The 19,068-nt window shown below is 35.1% G+C and overlaps 1 protein-coding gene across 1 annotated transcript; it reads right to left on the bottom strand.

Moving 5' to 3' along the window:
* Nucleotides 1–515: 515 nt before the first annotated feature.
* Nucleotides 516–17,386, bottom strand: kif11 (kinesin family member 11). The gene is made up of 23 exons (NM_173261.3): nt 17,335–17,386; nt 16,987–17,112; nt 15,587–15,719; nt 15,397–15,494; nt 15,214–15,292; nt 14,755–14,940; nt 13,482–13,606; nt 13,292–13,382; nt 12,961–13,203; nt 11,824–11,919; nt 11,601–11,689; nt 10,291–10,378; nt 10,002–10,190; nt 9,685–9,892; nt 9,411–9,583; nt 7,857–7,982; nt 7,612–7,770; nt 5,234–5,373; nt 4,418–4,697; nt 1,881–2,103; nt 1,272–1,438; nt 1,058–1,168; nt 516–923 (listed from the first exon to the last, which is right to left on the bottom strand). The coding sequence occupies exons 2-23, from the start codon at nt 17,058–17,060 to the stop codon at nt 813–815; spliced, it is 3,189 nt and encodes a 1,062-aa protein (NP_775368.3). The 5' UTR covers nt 17,061–17,112; nt 17,335–17,386; the 3' UTR covers nt 516–812.
* Nucleotides 17,387–19,068: the final 1,682 nt, after the last annotated feature.

Genomic DNA, 19,068 nt, shown 5'->3' with positions numbered 1-19,068 from the left:
TTGTTGCAAAAAAAAAAAAAAAAGACCATATATTTAGACAAAGCATTTCTTTTGGTTCGGTTCACATTTATTGGCATTACTTTAGGGTATGAGTTTCATTAATATTGTCTAAATTATGAAGACCATTGCTGAAGTAGTCTTCAAGTAGTTAAAAATACATACCTATTTAAACAAGTACACCCATTCATAGACTACTAAAACAAATAATAAAATAAAATCAAAGATTTGATGCGAGTGCAAGGATGAAATACAAAACATGCATTATTATTATTTTTTAAAGGCAACAAACAAGATTCATATATGTAAAACTATGTAATAATATGTAAATTTCTATTTAATGAGCTTAGAGCAACTCAATGTCATTTCAACTCCTTTATTAGGTGCACAAATAAAGTCATCCAGCAAACAATTGTTTTTTAATTGAAAATAGAGCGAAACGCTAAGAGCACCAGTGTTACAATCAACAACTGAATTTAATTGATTGAACTTTATACAAAGATTTTAAAACAGAACCATACTTTAAAAATATTTTATTATTTGAGAGATGGAGTGGACCATTTTCTTTTAGTCTTTAATTAAACATACAAAACCTTGAACAAATACAAACAAGCCTAAACGCTAGTGAAACATGAAAAGTAACAGAACGAAATCACCCTGAAGTTATAACTGACTTGTGTGGACAGACATAAGACAAATACATTGATAATCGATGTTTAAAAAAGACAAACAGTTAAAAAAATGCAACGTTTAAGACACAAAAGGACTTGGAAGATTAATACACGAAGGGAGTAATATTGGCAACATAATTTAGGTTAATTCTGACATCTGAGTGGAAGTTTAGAGCGGGGTGGTGTTGACATGCTGTCATTCTCCACCTTTGAACGGTTCAGTGATTTACTGCCATTTTCCTTCTTGCTTTTCTTCTGGTTAAACAAAAAAAAATAAATAATAAAAATCAATCAATAAGTGTATTAATTATCTGACAACGCTAGAAAAGTGTGGTCAAAATTCACTATTATGATCATTTCTTAAATTAAAAATGTTTACAATTTCTTACCTTGAAAAAAGGAATCCTTCCATTCTCATAACATATCAGGTTCTCATCAGAGCACGACTGTTCAGTGTTGTTTCCATCACTAGAAACACTGACGTCATCCTCCAGAGACTCCTAAATACAGAAGCGAGGTTACAACAGTCCAAACAAAAAAGTGATCTTCAAATATACTGAATTTTTAAAAATCAAAGCATTTCCACACATTAGATCAGGTTACCTGGTCGACAGGTTTCTCCTCCTCCACCTCCATTACGATCTCACACGGCTTCAGTTCAGACTGAAGCTGCTCTTGCTGAGCTCTGAACTCCTCTTCCAGCTCCTCTCTACTCCTCGGCCTGCTCAGCACACGTGGGTACATGTACTCTTTGCGCTGAGGGGTCGTTCCTTCAAAAGATAAACATCAGATTACTGAAGAGCAGATCACCTGCTACAGAGTTAAGATTTAATAGGGTAGTTCAGCCAAAAATTTAAAATGTACTTAATATCTGTCTTATATACCCATTTTATCAGTTTAACACACAGGAAGATATTTTGAAGAAAGCTAAAAAAACACCTGTAACCATTGACTTTCATAGTGGGAAAAACAAATACTATGGAAGTAGATGGTTACCGGTTTTCAGCTTTCTTCAAAAATATCTATTATTATATATTTTTTAAAATATTCTATATTTAAATGCAAGAAATAAAGTTAAATAGGTTTTAAACAATTGAAGGGTGATCAGTAAATCAATAAAAAAAAAAAAAAAAAAAGTCAACTTTTGGGTGAACTATCCCCCTAATGGGTCGGATTCAAAGACTGTCTGTTTCTGCAAATATTCTATTATACCTGTTGGTAAATCCTGCCGTAGCTCTGAGCTGATGAAGTTGTGTACGGTGTCCAGTGCCTGAGTGTTGATTGAGGACAGGGTCTCTCTGTGCTCCTGCAATGTCGCTTCATCTTTGCTGGTCTGCATTTCCACACAACCCAGGGTTGCTTCCATTTCCTGCTGCATTTGACCCAATCTGGCTTCACAGTCCTGAACAGCTTTCTCACTCTTTTCCTCCACAGACTGCATGCACACACACAGACACAAATAAAAAGACATATCATTGGTAAAAATCTAATTCTTTAATTTCCTGAGTAACACACAATCAACCAAATGCAGAATTCAAATTCAGGTGACAAAAACAGCACCAGACAATCAGAATTAACCAGGTTTGTCCTAAAACATAAATTAATCCTTTATTATGTGCAAAACAAACACTTTTGAAAGATCTCAAAAGGAAAATGTGGTGTTTTATGGTCCCATTTCAATCATAAAAGGCTTTTTCAAAAATCACATGGAAACTCAAGTGTCCTCGTAATAACCTGACAAAGTCAAGCGTATTACTATTCTTGTACAATAGAATCCGATTCTCAAGTAACAACAACAACAACAACAACAACAACAACATTATAATGAAAAGGAAAAGCACAGTTGCAGGGTTTCTGCAGGTTTCACAAAGTCAAATTCAAGACTTAAACTTTAAGACCATTACGAATCAAATTTCAGATTTATACAGGGCTAAACCCTAAGAATTTTTTTACTTGCCCTTTTAAAAATAATAATAAATAAATAAAAACTCATTGAATAATACTTAGAGGTCCCATAAAGCACTGTGAAATATGCATTTTATTCAATGTTTGACAATCTCAACTTAAACATGAAGAAAGGGTGGGACATAATGTAGCTCCTACCCTGTATATTAAAAAAGAAAAAAAAAAGCCAATGAAGTTCTGTTTTATCATTGCTCTGCTGGTAAGAGTGGTTGAGCTCAATCGCAAATAAGAAACGTCTTGAAGTGGGCAGGGCATGTCAGATACTAGAGAGCATTTGATTGGTTAATGATTTGATGTAAAACTGTAGTGTCAGGAGATGTGAATAAAACAGTGGATACTTTTGGGTGAAAGTAACAAGTCAGTTTTACATCTTGTAAATGTGAATTGTCCTTGTTTTGGGGCACACTAGCTCAGGGGCGATTTTAGGATTTTCATTTTAGGCGGGCGGACGGGGGGGTGGGGGGTGGGGTGGTTCAGCCTCTTATAAGGTGAAAATAAAAATAAATATATTACTAATACTTAATGTTGGTTTAGTAAGGGTTGTATACCAGTATTCCACTGAATTACATAGACAGGCACAGCCATTTGAGTTCTGAATAAGCCAAATAGGCTCAATCAAACTGTTTACTGTAAAAACCACTTTCTCTATTCAAGTGCTATATATATATATATATATATATATATATATATATATATATATATATATATATATATATATATATATATATATATATATATATATATATATATATATATATATATATTTAAACTTCCAGGCTAAATTACATATTTTACGATCTGAATGATAATAATATACAAGTAGTATTTTTAATACTAGACAACACTTGATGTTTCCAGCTCTGTCAGTGACTTAGTGACAGATGAGTACATTCTCCAAGTTATTCTGTCACTGTGTTTAATCCTTTCTGTGCAAGACTGTATGGTATAGTTAATGCCACACAAACTGTAAAGTGTTTAATATTGATAGTTCATTTGAAAAAAAAAAAAAAGAAAAAAAAAGTGATATTCGTTAGGAGTTACATTTTTCTCTGAAGGAAACAGCTGTGCTGATGAGGTGAACACCGAGAAAACCCGACGGCTCCTCCATGACATTAGGATAGAGGTGATACAAGGTTATAAGTGTCAAAAGAACTGCAAATAAGTAGATATTATAACAATTTATCAATAAACAGATGCCTTGTTCTCTCGCTGTCCACAGCTGTGGTCTGCTGATCAAACGAAAAACAAAAGACAGGAAGGAGCCGAATTCTGCTGCCGTTTTCTTATCAAATTTAATGGGGACTGAGGAGATAATTTAGTGCACAGTTTATGAGCTAATCGCAAAAGTTTTAGGGGGGCTAAGTAGAAATATAGAGAGGCTACAGCCCCCCTAAAATAGGCCTAGCAACGCTCATGCACTAGCTTATAGATATCCTGAAGACAAATAATACTAATACTAACATAAAAACTCTTTAATTTAATGAGACATTTAAATAATGTGTCAAAACAAGCAAACCTTAGCTGTATACATACACTTTTTTTTTGATAAGCTTAACATATGGTCTAAAAATACAGAGAAATTACAAATGTTATTGAGAAAGATAATTAAACTATATTGGTTTCTTCTACCATATGTTAATTTAAGAAGAAATAATGCAATTTGAGGAAGTATGGCACGTCCCATAATTAGGTAAACAACTCAAAAAGTATACTACACACACTTCCTTTGAACATTTAACCCAAACACCCAAATTACATCTTGAAAGCAGACAAACCAAACTAACCTTCAGCAGGTCTTGCACAGCCGTGTCTGTCTGTCTGATGAGTTTGAGTTGCTCCTGGGCTTTACTCTCAGTCAAGCCTTTAGCTTCATCGCACCACTTGAGTCCTGACTCAGCCAGCGAGTCCAGCGATGTCTGCAGGTGTCCACAATAACCAGCACACTCCTCCAGCGCCCTCTCTCCCTCCTTAGTCACACTATTCATCTCTGAAATCACTCCATGAACAGAGGAACCCAGTCGAGCACGAACAGACACAGCCTGCTCCTCAGCCACTGTGCATTTACTACAATAAAAGTACAGCTTTATTAGGGTTTTGTTAAAGGGAACTTAAGGATAGAATCAAAGCCAAAATTATTAGCCCTCCTGCTTTTTAATATTTCCCAAATTACATTTAACAGAGCAAGGAATTTTTCCACAGTATTTCATAGAATATTTTTTCTTCTGGAAAGTCGTATCTGTTTGTTTTTTTCAGCTAAAGTAAAAGCAGTTTTGAAATTATTTACAACTATTTTGTCAATATTATTAGCCCCCTTAAGCAAATTCATTTTTTCGATTTACTATATAGAACAAAATCAAATGTAATACAATGACTTGCCTAATTGCCCTTATTAACCAAGTTAAGTCTTTAAATTGCATTTCAAACTGAGTACTAGCATCATATAAAATATTATGTACTGTCATCAAGGTTAACAAAATCAGTTATTAGAAATAAAGTTTGAAAACTTATATGAATAAATGTGTTAATATTTCCACTAAACAGAACTTTGGAGAAAAAAAAAAAACAGACTTCAACAGAAGGTGTTGTGGGGGTCTTCTCACCTCTCTATGGAGCTCTGTAATGTTTCCAGTGGAGGAATCTGGGCAGATGCTGCTTGTGAAAGACCCTCAAAGTCATTCTGAGTGTCCACCGCCAGCAGATTCATTTGGTTCTGCAAACACTGAACCAGCTCGGCCACACGCTGAACAAAAGAGAGAGAGGAAAAAAAAAGTTAATTCAATTTTAGAATCTGCTAGTCAATAATGATTCAGCCTCCTTGTGGTTACATTTACAACACCCAAAGAGCTTGTGAACATCCAAGCATTTCAACAGAACAGAAATGTGATGGTCAACGTAAACTCTAGATGCTAAGACTTATTTCAGTAAGTTGATGTATTTCCGACTGAAACAGAATAATGAGTAGGGGGCGGGTTTATTTTTGTGCATCATTCTCTTGTGGCAAACTAACTGTAAAATTGGTGTATAAAGCAATAGTGTGACTGATCCAGTCAAACTGAAATCAGAAGGGTTGCCACTCCAAATGAAGAAGCCAACAGTTGATTGAACGTTTTTCTTTCAGTGGATTACCCAAGTTTGAGACCCCTGCTTTAGATAAACAATTAACCTGTCAATTCCTGGAGGGTCATAGCTCTGCAGTTTAGCTTCAACCACCTTCAACTCACACCTGATTAGTAGTCGTAAACACCTTGATTTATTGGATCAGCTGTGTTTGATTAGGGTTGGAGCAAAACTGTGCAGAGCTGCGGCTCTCCAGAAATCAAGTTTGAGATCTGACCAAAAGCAGTTGTTCTCAACTGGTTTGGCCATGGGACCCACATTTTTACATGGTCATCAACCCGCGACCGAAATTGGGAACTATAATATAATTTTAGGAATTATAATCAATTTGTATTTATTTGTTAACATACACAAGTAGTAACAAATAAATCATAAGAAAATCACCAAGACTTAACAATATTTTATTCTTGTCACTTAACAAAATGTCTCAAATTATAGAAATATTACAAAGTGAAAATGACAAATGTTTGGTTTCTAAAAGTGCTCTTGTGAGTAGGGTTGTAACGGTATGAATTTTTCACGGTATGATAATCGTCTAAAACAATACCACGGTTTGACGGTTTCGCGGTATACAGTATGTTACAAATGTTACAAAATAATAGAACAGTGAAGCAAATTTGACTTTCCAAATAATATATTTTTAGTTACTATAAACAACACCACTTACAATAAACAAATAAAAATAAGAAAATAATAAATAATGTGTCAAAGTCCAAATAAACATGGTGCAAATCCTCAGTAAAAAATAGATATAAATATTTACTATACTATAAATAGTTACATAACGAAACTAGATTCAATATGGAACATCCTTAGGTTTTATGTGCCAGCATGGATATGGTTGTCTATCGATATGGATTTGGATATGGTTGTCTGCAATGCAGACAAACAGCTGCATCTTCATTTGCGTCTTTTGAAAACAGCAAGAGCAGCAGTTCGTCTTTGCTGTGTCACTGTTTTGTCATGTTTCTGTGCTGCTGTGCATGCAAAAGTACTTAGTATGAGAATTATTTCATGAAAAACTTTTTTTTTTGCGTTTTATTTAGCCGCGCAGAAATGTATGCCTTTCTCTCATTCCGTGTTGTTCAAAAAGCTTGGTCCACAAACAAAAGCGAAACCTATGCTTATTGGTTGTGATATAGCGAGTTTGAACCAATCTGGGCATGGAGGAGGGACAATGCATCAATGCATCATGTCTGGTTTGTCCGGAGACACAGTGACGAGCGTTTCTTTGTCAAATCAGCGTTGTCAAATGTTGATGACGTAACCGCACTGATTCCGGAGCCTCTGAAAGTCCGCGAATGTTATTTGATACAGCACTGGAAAGCTGAGATTCTCTTCTTTATGCCAATCTTTGAATTGTATGAATCGGATCAGCGGATCAAAAGTTATTAAACATTTAAGAGCAATACTTATTTTTAGCCGCGGGCGGCTGTCTCGGTCTTTAAGGGTTAAAACAGTTGATATGCATTTGTTCATGGTATGATAATCGTGCACGTTCAAATCGTGGTAAACCGTCATACCGGTATATTGTTACAACCCTACTTGTGAGAGCACATTACTACATGACACACTGAGGTTTTGAGCCTTTTTTTGTCGTAAATATCTGTAAATCTATACTTTACATATTCGAGGTCGTACTTGCGCTTCAACATATTTGTTGCTATAATTAAATGAAATTTCACATGTCAAACGGTACAGTTGTAGCTCGCGCATTTCAAAATAAAAGTGTTGTATAAGCAAAAAAAGTAAAAAATTAAACATGTAGTTTTTTTGAATAACCATGCCAGCAAGCAAAATATACCTTGTTAATTTTTTAATTTCACACAGAAGTTATCTTCATTAAGAAGAGTAGACCTACCACTTGATGGCTGTTTCCAGCTTGGCTGATTTGTTGTTTGAGTTTGTCATGTTCGGCACGCAGTGTGTTAAAACCCTGCAAAGCGCACTCTCGCATACTGGCCAGTGATTCAGTGTACGCATCAAAAAACGTCATCATATCTGCTTTCACACCCTGCATCTGTAAGACATTTCAATTTGATGACAAAAGCTTAAATAAGCAATGAACTGGCATACGAGCATGGAAATCAGTTTGTTCACACATACCTGCTCAGCCAGATTGTGGTATTTGTGAAGCGTTTGCTTCAAATTGTCATTCATGGACATGACAGACCTGATACCTGGCACCGCCTGGGCAACCAGAACCTCCTCAAGATGCTGTTTGTGTTCATCCTGGAGGAAAAGGAGAGGAAAACAGCATTATGGTCAGTGATCAATATTGAAAGAACGCTGAGAACAAGGTTCATACACATTTTTACTACAAAAATTTCATACAATTTCAGAACTTTCAAGTACATTTTCATGACATAACACCTACATATACATGGTAAATAATGTATATGTAGTTCACCCAAAAAATACTTGCCATTTTCATTACACCCTTCACTCGCTTCAAATATTTACGAGTTTTCTTTTTTAAATGAACACAAAATGAATTTATTTTATTACTCCTATTGAAACAAGTAAAGAGTGAGTAAATATGGAGTACATTTTAATCTTTGAGTAAACAGTCGCTTTAAGGCCTGTGACTGTTATTTAAATATTTCAAATTTAAAACATCTGGCCACAAGATATTTTTGTAACTTTATTAAATATTAAATAATATACAATGAGGACTGGGCAGTGTTGATTATTTAATATCTGTACCTGAATATTGAATACCTGAAAACTATAATTCACTTTTATCTCTATATTTTAGAGATTCACTATCACTATATTTTCCAAGATTCACTCGACAAAATCCCCTTAATCAATCCAAGTAAACCTGTTAAATAATCTGGTGAAATTGTATTCACATTGCAATATACATTTCACAGAAATTCAAAGTATCGTAATGTCAGATTTTTTCAATATCGAGCAGCCCTAATTCAAGTCTACAGATATTTGATATTGTAGCAAACTAATTTCCATGACTTTTCTAAAACTTTTTGGGGTTTTCTGTTTTTCCAAAACTTTTCCAGGCCTGGAAAATGTCATGTCAAAATTTCATGACCTTATAAACCCTGCTAGAATTAAACGCTAAATTTAGAGGTCCAAAAAAAAAAAAAAAAAAACCACACACACACAACAGTTAAATTGATAGTTCACCCAACCATGATAATGTGCTTACCATTTTCTCTCCCTCAAGTAGCTCCAACTGAATCAAGAGACTTGAAGGTTTGAACACAAAATAAGAGCCTTTGAGAAAGATGAAAAGCTGTAAGCATTGACTTCCGTAGTTGGAAAAACAAATACTACGGAAGTCAGTGGTCACAGGTTTTCAGCTCTTCAAAATACTTTTGTATTCAATCGAAGAAAGTTAGTCAAACAGGTTTGGAACAGGTCAAGTGTGAGTAAATGACAATTTTCAGTTTTGGATGAACTATCCATTTAATAGACTACAATTGAAACAGAACCTTTTTTTAAGTACTGTGACATTTTCAACAAATACTGAGCAGATGGCAGGGTTGTATTTTTTTCAAAAGAAAATACTTTTAGTAGTTTCTTAATTTATAGAAACTAGAATCATTTATTATAGCAGGTAAAAAAAATAAAAAAATGAATAAAAATAAAAAAGGCAGATTGGAATATTCCATTTGAATATTTATCATCTGTTCTTACCAGAATTTCCAGGATGCTGTTTTGAGCATCCTGAGAGAGTTTCTCCTGATTTAACACTTGCTCCTTACACCGCTCTACACCTTCTCCCACAGCTCCTTTAATACTGCTGTAAGACTCGCACACAGCACCCAAAGTCTCCTTAAACACCTTGCCATTGGTGTTCAGCAGCTCACCTGCAGAGACGATTAAACAGACATTAATTTCTTGCCGAAAGACATTATAAACGCCCCAAAACAAGATATAACAGTGAGATAAAGGCCATGACATATCTTACCCACAGAAGAGCGGTAATAATCAATCATAGCAGCATGTTTTTGGCTCTGCTCCTTCAGTGAGGTCTGCATGCTGTTGTAGCAGTTCTCCATGCACTGGGAGAAGCTCTCCTGAACCTTACTGTTATGAAGCTCCACATCCTTCTTCCTTTGTAGCTTAGCATGGAGACCACCGACATCCTGTGTGCTGGCCTCAGCAGTGCTCAACAACTGGATAGAATGAGGAGAGAGAGAGGAAAAAAAAAGGAAAATAAAAACTTTACGATAGTATAAATTATTGGACCAGACATGCACTCTGATTCCTTCAAGCATCACGGACCTGGTCAGCAGTGTTATAGAGGTGACTCTCATTGGTTTGAAGCTGTGTACTGATGAATTCCTCCTGATTGAGGCGGTGCCTGGTCTCCGATAGGTCTTTGTGAGCCTCCTCCAGTCTCTGGTTTTTGTCTTGCAGGTCCTCGGTGCACTGTTCCAATTTCTGCTTACTATCTGTGAACAGGTCTATAATCTGGCAACACAAGCACAAAATATATCAGATGCATCACTCACTCAGAAGCGGAAGTTGCCAAAAGAAAAGCAGAAGTAGAAGGGATTTAAAAGATGCGCACCTTTTTAAGCTCATCCTCCATAGCAGCAATCCGCTCAGTGTACTCTGTAATCTGCTCTTCCTGAGACACAATTTTACCATTCAAAGTCCTGCAAAAAAGGTTAAAATAAGCCGCTCACTAAACTGAATCAAACTAAAATAAAGGGGTAGATAAACACTCCTGAACTTTGTGTGTGAACTATATTTAGTTCTGGTCAGCCTCTTGTTTACATGATAATTTTTAAATGGCAAATTAAGGCTTTTTAACTTCTTCAGTTATTCAACATCACAACTATGGGGAGATAAACCATTCATGCTTGATCACTGTCCTTTTTAGGGACACATTTTGTGACTGTCTGGTTTTTGGATGTTGTTGGTTCCATTTGAGGGGCGAGGCAGTGGCGCAGTAGGTTGTGCTGTCGCCTCACAGCAAGAAGTTCGCTGGGTCGAACCTCGGCTCAGTTGGCGTTTCTGTGTGGAGTTTGCATGTTCTCCCTGCCTTCGCGTGGGTTTCCTTCGGGTGCTCCGGTTTCCCCCACAGTCCAAAGACATGCGGTACAGGTGAATTGGGTAGGCAAAATTGTCTGTATTGTATGAGTGTGTGTGTGTGTGTGTGTGTGTGAATGTGTGTGGATGTTTCCCAAAGATGGGTTGCGGCTGAAAGGCCATCCGCTGCGTAAAAACTTGATGGATAAGTTGGCGGTTCATTCCGCTGTGGCGACCCCGGATGAATGGTTCCATTTGAATGGAATACAACCTAGAACAGTAGTTTTGTTCTGCTGGATTGATGCCCACCAAAGTTTGGCTGGTAGCAATTTAAATGAATAACAGTAACAAATGTTACCGCTTTAGTTTTAAATCAAACATGGCAAATGTTAATACACAAAAGGGTTGTCACTTATAAATGTGGTTATGCACAAAACTTCCACTTCAAATGCAAAAGTGGCTTTATTTACATTTAGCATTTAGTAGAAGCTTTTGTGCAAAGTGACTTAATTAAATTACAATTATAATTGTTATACAAAACAAAGTTGATGGGGAAATGTGTGCAGCTCTAAATAAACAAATTTTACTTAAACAGCACTTAAAGCACTTTAAAAGTAACAAATCCATAATTAGTAATAAATAAAATTTACATTTATTCTGCTGTACGTACACTTTTTAGGAAGGTTTCTACACAAATTTTATAAAATCAGGATCCCAGGATATTATTATTTTTTAATATATATATAAAAGAGCAGTCTTAGTGACCTTAAAGTGTTTTCAGAAATATTTTACACATGCTACCAATGGCACCATTTTAAACCAGGAGAATATGCATTGTGAACTTACTCATAGTTATCAACGGAAAGGTACACTCCATGTTTGTCACGGGTGGCAGCCAAATCTCTCTTCAGTCTCTCAATTTCCTCTGTGTATTCCTACAGCAAATTATTAAAAACATTAGCAGGACCATTAATGCTGATGTTGCAGTAACAAAGAAACTGAGAAAATAGTCAAGTCCCATGAAGTAGTCGAGCAAACAGTAAAAAATAAATGAATTAAACAAACTTGCCTTGATGAGGGTTCTCTTGGTAAGCTTTTGATTGACCTCAGGCTTATTCATGATGCTCTTAGCTCTGTTAGCATAGTCTAAAGTGCTCAGAGTTTCCTGCAATTAATTGCAAATTAACACTGTTAATAATAAATACAGAAAGACAAATCATTTGGAAAAATTACATTGAAATATATTATTTTACTGTGATAAATACAAATTCAGATAAATATTTGTAAAGAATTTAAAATTTGATTATTTGTGATGATTTCACAAGGAAGCATATCTGCATAACATCTAATTTATGTAACAACCAAAGTTAAATAAATCATCGTTTTAATTGTATTTTTGCTCTGATGTATAATTTTCTGGGCTTGCTTCTAGATTGAGTGTTACTGGCAATACTTTCCGTTGACTTTTTAGCAAGACGCTTCTCATATAGCAGCCTGTGGTGCTTTTTTGGGTGCTGGTTGTTTTTCCTCAAGCTGTGGCAACAATTATTACAAATTACCTGTTTTTGTTCGATGTTTGTGACTTTAAAACCAAAATATTCCCATATTACCGATGTGCTGTTTTTCTTTGATATTAGTCTATTAATGCTTCTGAAGCAGCAAATGTTATCATCCCACTCGTCCACGCTTTTCGGATTGTTTGTCTTTTTTTTTTTTTTTTAATTGTGGGCGTTTCACATACTTCAGTTGCGCAATTCTAATTAGGCAAAACAAAATTGTGCTCACTCAATTGGCTAGTAAGACTATCACACACAGACAGCAGTCACGCATTCGCTCTGGGTGAGGGAAATTAAATAATATGTATTCACATCGCAGCCTTTTGCGATTAGCTAAAATCGCAACATTTCAAAATGCGATTACAATTCGATAAAAATTGCACAGCCAAACCGTACACAATCTTTACAAATCTTTTTTACCCAAATTATCTACAATTGCTTAAAATACTTAGTCACAGGTCTTAAGAGTAAACGCAAATAATAAGCTTACACTGAGGTTAAAATATGAAATGACCGTCTGATCAACTATAATCCCGACTCTACATTACAGATCTTGCGATGTGACTATTGCAGATTCACACATTGCGATATCAGTGCTGAAACGATATATAGCACAGCCTTAGTACAAAGTCAATAAGCACAAGCCATACCTCCAGATTGATGGAGGCAGGAGACACAGTGGCGATGATAGAGGTTTTGGTGCGTCCTCCTAGCGAGTCCTGCAGTATGCGGGTTAGTTTAGACTCTCTGTAGGGCACGTGAGGCCCTCTCTCCACCAAAGCCTTGATTACACGACCCAGAGTTAGCAGAGACTGGTTAATGTTGCCAGCTTCACGTGCACGCTTATCCACAGCACCAGATCGTCCGATGTTCTCACTACCTGCAAGATCCACCTGAACAGAAACAGAGAATTTGTTTAATGTAAACACAAATAAAATCCACTTATAACTGAAAACCCCACTGACTCGAAAGCCGCCTTACCAAGTTCAGTTTACCAATCTTAACTAGCTCTTCCCCATCCAGTGTGATTTCCTTCATGTGAATAGTGACAGAGAACACAGAGTGGGATCGACTGATGGAATAAAAAAGGAAAAAATTGCATTTTAATCTATTGCACACTTTCCTTAGTCTTGAATTCTCATAAACCGGAATACAAGAAGCCAGTTATTACCTGGAATAGGCATTCATGAGTGTGGAGGCAGTCTTCCTCTTGGCTGCTCCTCTCTCCAGGATCTGATACACCTCATTCTTATTGTGTACGGTGATTTCCTCCAGACCTTTAATGGTCACACCCCTCTAATGGAACAACAGAATGAACAAAAGATTAGATGGAGGTATTAAAACACCCCAATATACTGATTTAAGCAAATATCATAACAACAAACTGTGGGACTCCAGCAAAGATTGCTCCAGCTGGTAACATGTTTGCACTACCATTGGTAACTGCAATTATATAATAGTTAGCAGACTACTAAAGCTCAATCTTTTCGGAAATGTTCTCAGATTTATCTTTTTTTAAGGTTGGACATTCAGGTGTAAAAACATCAACAATGAAACACTGCTTAATAGTATAAATTTAAGTATAATTCTACTTAAAACACAAACTATGTTTACCACTGTGAAGATGCTTGCTTTAACACCATCTACCTAATTCTTTCACGTATGAGTGGGTGCAGCTTTTGGAATCTTAATGGCTTAAGACTCAAGTTTCATCTACTTCCTTTGATTTTAGCCATTAAAAAAAACAGCTCATGCTGCAAACTTGTATTTTCTTATTATTATATTATTGCTGAATTATTTTAAATTGTCAGTCACAGTTGTTTGTAGAACAAGTAGTTTGATGGTTTAATGTTTATCATTCCTTTATTTTCCCATAGGCAAATTATTTGAAAGTCCTAAAATAAAAATGACAGAAAAGAGCTTACTTTCACACTGCAGAATTGGGTCAATATGATGTTATATACACAGGGTTTGCATGCTTTCATGAACAGCAGATTCAATTACGCTAAATATATCAGACTCAAGAGGTTTTTTTTGTTGTTTTTTTTTAAACATTGACCATTTTAAACAGTCATGTTTAAAGAAATTCAATGTATTGTTGAATTCAATAATATTCAAATGTGGTTTTTGAAATATTGACAAATTTTACATCATTTGCCAGTGTTATTGTACAAAAATTAACTTTCAAGAATTTCTTCTCTTTTTTTCCCCCAAGCCACTTTTGAAAATGGAGTACAATTGTGGAAATAAAATCATAACCAATGCAATTTCAAATTTAATTCAAGCACTATTAAGGAAATATTTAAGTACTTTCTAGGCCTTGAATCTACAGTAAATGTCTGAAATTCAAGTACTTTCAAGAAGCGTGGGAAACCTGTATACACGTAAAACGTGAAATTCCTTGCCAAATTAAAGAGGCAGAGTAAACAAACCAAAAAGCTTACTTTATTTCTAGGATCATCAAAGAGCTGTAATCTCTCTGTGACATCAGGAGCAGGGCTGAGCAGGTCAAACAGTTCCTCGTTATAAATTTCCAGCAGAGACACCTTCACTGAGAACTCTGTGCCATTATTAGACAGTTTTTCAAAGATCTGATGAAGAGTCCTGGGAATTATTCCAGCCAGAGGGTCCTGATAGAGAAAAAGTGAAACAGAAAATGAGAAAACAAAACATGAATATGAGCAAAGAAACTTAAAAATATAAGTGGCATAATAGCAAAACAAATACATAAAATAAATCAATCATATTTGAAGTAGTTAACAGATATAATCTGCATTGAGACCTTAAATTAAATGAAATCAAAAGCAGCATTTTATTTATTCGGGGAGGAATTCAGAATAGGAAATGAAACAAAAAATAATTGGGTTGCCATTTAGACAGTTTCAGAACTGCGCAAATCTTACCTCTTCCCAAGTAAACTCCTCATTGGGTGATCGGTCACCTTCCATTGTGAAGGTTTTGCCTGTTCCGGTTTGCCCATATCTTTAATCAAACAGGAAAAACATAAATGCACAGGATGCAAATAGATGTAACATGTAAAATCATCAGTTAGGTAAAAAAAATGATATTCAAAGAAATATACTCACGCAAAGATTGTGCAGTTATAGCCCATGATAACTTCATCTAATATGGGGCAAACCACACTCCTATAAACTTCAATTTGTTTGGCAGAAGGGCCAAAAACCTAAAACATTTGAAATTAGACATTTAATGAGCATCACTGCACAGGATATCATTAAAGCTGATGTGGATGGTTAAAATAAGGCAATCACTCACCATATCAAAAGTGTATGTTTTTCTTGCTGCTTTGTCTGTGGCACCTCCAGTACGCATAATCACCTCTTTTCGGTTCTGGTCACATTCAACAACAGTGTGAGAGCCAGATTTACGCTCCACTGTGTTAAAGGGTCTGCAAATTGCACATCAGACATAAGATTGGTGAAGATAAAAAAGGTAAATTTAAACTTACAAAAATAAACATACAAATTAAACTTAAATTTTTGCATTTACTTTAAATAAATATAAAAAAAAAAAACTTTTATCTATATAAAAGGTCAGAATGTTATAAAACAAATCCTTTTTTAGAGCATTAAAAGTAAAAAAAATAATAATAATTAAATCTTTTAGGCAAATACTGAAATTTATGAAATATTTTTTTTTTACAATACTTTTAAACTTGACAGTACCTACCTGTATTGCTATCATAAAAAAGAAAGAAACTGTCATTGTAATAATAGTAGAACAAAATTTGTTTGGCAGCTCTCAGAGACCAGCAGCAATAAGAAATACATGTAAATACAGGCTACAGCTCAGGGAAATAAGGTGTTCCTCAGCCTATTTGTGTATGACTTGACTGCTCTGCATCATTTGCCCAATGGAAGGGGCACAAAAAAAGTTTGCATCCAGGATAGGTTGGGTCCTGCTAATGTTGTTAGCTCTTTTGTGTAAATGACTTGCATAAACTGTATCAAGTTTGGGTAGTTTAGTTGCTACAATCCTCTGTGCAGTCCTAACTATTGAGTCAGTATATACATATAAAAATATGTACACAGACAAATATCCACCAATATAATCTTTCAACACATCAACAAATGTCTCCTGTCATGTCTGACAACATTATAGTGTTGTGACTTCTGTAAATCTTTAGGCCGAGTTATTAGATAGTTAAAGAAGGCTTTGAGAAAAAGTTTTATGTTCAAACATGTTCAGTGACAACTTGAGACATGGTCCCTATATTGTTTACCACGCCACTTTGAATATTCAGTCTGAAATAGCAATAAAAGTATGACTATAAAACAACATTAGCACAATTAATGGAGTGTGAACAATGTCATACTTCAAAAGTGAGTGGCTGCTAATATAATTTCAATATTAGAAATGGCAAAGAATAGTTTTTAATAATTTATATTATTTTAAAAAGAAAGTAAGAATGGGCAAATTATAAAACCAACTTTACAACAAAGATGACTACACTTTTGTACATAAAAAGCAATACTACACGTTATTTGGATGCCTAAAACCCATTGTTGTCTTTTACTCGTACGTCGAATTCACTAAGTTACAACGGTTCTGAGGTTGAACTACAAAAACAAACATACAAAACCACTTCCAAAAGAAAACATGCTTCGTATTGCTGAAAAAGAAGTACCACATAAACATAAAACATTTATATTCACCTGCATCGTACAACTACTTGTATGTTTCTGCCCTTCTCATCTTTTTTGGCTGCTGGTACTTGTGATGATGCCATGTTGAAGGAGCGTCTTCTAGGCTCCAGATCTCAAATGCCCTTTAAATGTAACCTTCACAACAAAAACTGGGTTTATTTCGCAAATTATCATGAATTGAGCCACTGCTGAACCATATAGAAACATATAAGTTACGAGCATAAACACAGAACATTGCACTGACTTACAAACAACAGTTAGTTACGTTGTTGACTTTGTCAAGTTTAAATGGCGATTAAACAAAATATACTAAGAAAACAGCAAGCTAATAGTATCAAGAGTAGCAAATGCACTTACCGTTAAGCCGATCTTGCTTAAGAGTAGACCACAAGAAATGGCAAAATAGTTTAAAATCCCTCCGGTAACACGGTTTATTTGAATACGCTCTACGTGCTGTAAGCTCTGACGATGAGTCTTCTAGCGCTGCAGTTAGCGGACTTTGAAAATTGCGCATCCGCGGCTTTAAGCCAATCAGAGAACAGGGTTTTCTCACTAGCTTCCTGATTGGTCTGAAGGAAGCAGAACTGGAGCCGCTGATGCATCTCGGGAAAGCGCAGTGTTCTTTTTTAAATGGTACCAAAAAGCATTTGATTGTGATGGTACTAAACTAAATCCCCGAACAGTACTGCATGATGAACGCGTTTTATAATCTTTTGACAGAACTAACACATATTTGTAATTGCGCGTGCACAATAATTTACAAGAAAACAAAGTCGTAAATAAAACGAATCACTTAACGTTACCAACGCAATTATTTATTTGTAGTTGGTTTAGTTATCCAATAATTATCTATATATTATTTATATATTGTCTTAGTTTTGTACACCATTTGAATGAGTTTTGTATCAAGACTATTAATATTGGTAAAAGAGTGTTGAACTGTACATTGATTTTCTTCTTTATCTTGTCATTTTTAAAAAAAATGATTAAAATATTTTTTCTCTGTTTAATCAAAGAGCATAGAATGCCACCCGCTCTAGTAATATGTTGAACTTTTAAAAAGTAGTAAAACAACAACTGTGATCCACATTCAACAAACACAAACATGTTTATCTTGTAGTTTTTTAAATGACCAGAAGATGGCTGTGAGAAACCATGACTGTCATGTGCTCACAAGAAAATACAAGTTCATTCATAATCACTTTTAGTCACATATTGATGAAATATAATTTATGATGAAATGTAAATTTATTTATAATTTATTTAGCACTTTTTTAGGTGTTGAAAAATATATGCTTCATTTTCATCCTGGCATATTGTTGAAATTAGAATGATTAAACCTCCTTTGAAATGTTTTTTCTTTTTTATTATTTCCCAAATTGTGTTTAACACAGCAAGGAAATTTATACCGTATGTCTGATAATATTGTTTCTTCTGGAGAAAGTTTTATTTCGGATAGATTTAAAAAAAAAAAACATTTTAAGGTCAATATTATTAGCCCCATTAAGCTATAATTTTTGATGGTCTACAGAACAAACCATCATTATACAATAACTTGCCTAATTATCTCTTCCCAAGTAAACTCCTCATTAGGTGATCGGTCACCTTCCATTGTGAAGGTTTTGCCTGTTCCGGTTTGCCCATATCTTTAATCAAACAGGAAAAACATAAATGCACGGGATGCAAATAGATGTAACATGTAAAATCATCAGTTAGGTAAAAAAAATGATATTCAAAGAAATATACTCACGCAAAGATTGTGCAGTTATAGCCCATGATAACTTCATCTAATATGGGGCAAACCACACTCCTATAAACTTCAATTTGTTTGGCAGAAGGGCCAAAAACCTAAAACATTTGAAATTAGACATTTAATGAGCATCACTGCACAGGATATCATTAAAGCTCACGATGTGGATGGTTAAAATAAGGCAATCACTCACCATATCAAAAGTGTATGTTTTTCTTGCTGCCTTGTCTGTGGCACCTCCAGTACGCATAATCACCTCTTTTCGGTTCTGGTCACATTCAACAACAGTGTGAGAGCCAGATTTACGCTCCACTGTGTTAAAGGGTCTGCAAATTGCACAT

This window comes from Danio rerio, chromosome 17 (genome assembly GCF_052040795.2).
Source record: "Danio rerio strain M-AB ecotype USA chromosome 17, GRCz13ab, whole genome shotgun sequence".
In the NCBI taxonomy this organism is placed as follows: domain Eukaryota; kingdom Metazoa; phylum Chordata; class Actinopteri; order Cypriniformes; family Danionidae; genus Danio; species Danio rerio.
This window is presented reverse-complemented; position numbering and strand designations above follow the sequence as displayed.

Excerpts from the sequence above, each read along its gene's own strand:
- kif11 (NM_173261.3), bottom strand. The coding sequence starts at position 17,060 with ATGGCATCATCACAAGTACCAGCAGCCAAAAAAGATGAGAAGGGCAGA. Across the intron at positions 15,293-15,396 it reads TATAACTGCACAATCTTTGC|ATATGGGCAAACCGGAACAG; the intron begins GTGAGTATATTT and ends GTTTGATTAAAG. Across the intron at positions 9,584-9,684 it reads TTATTACCGCTCTTCTGTGG|GTGAGCTGCTGAACACCAAT; the intron begins GTAAGATATGTC and ends TCGTCTCTGCAG.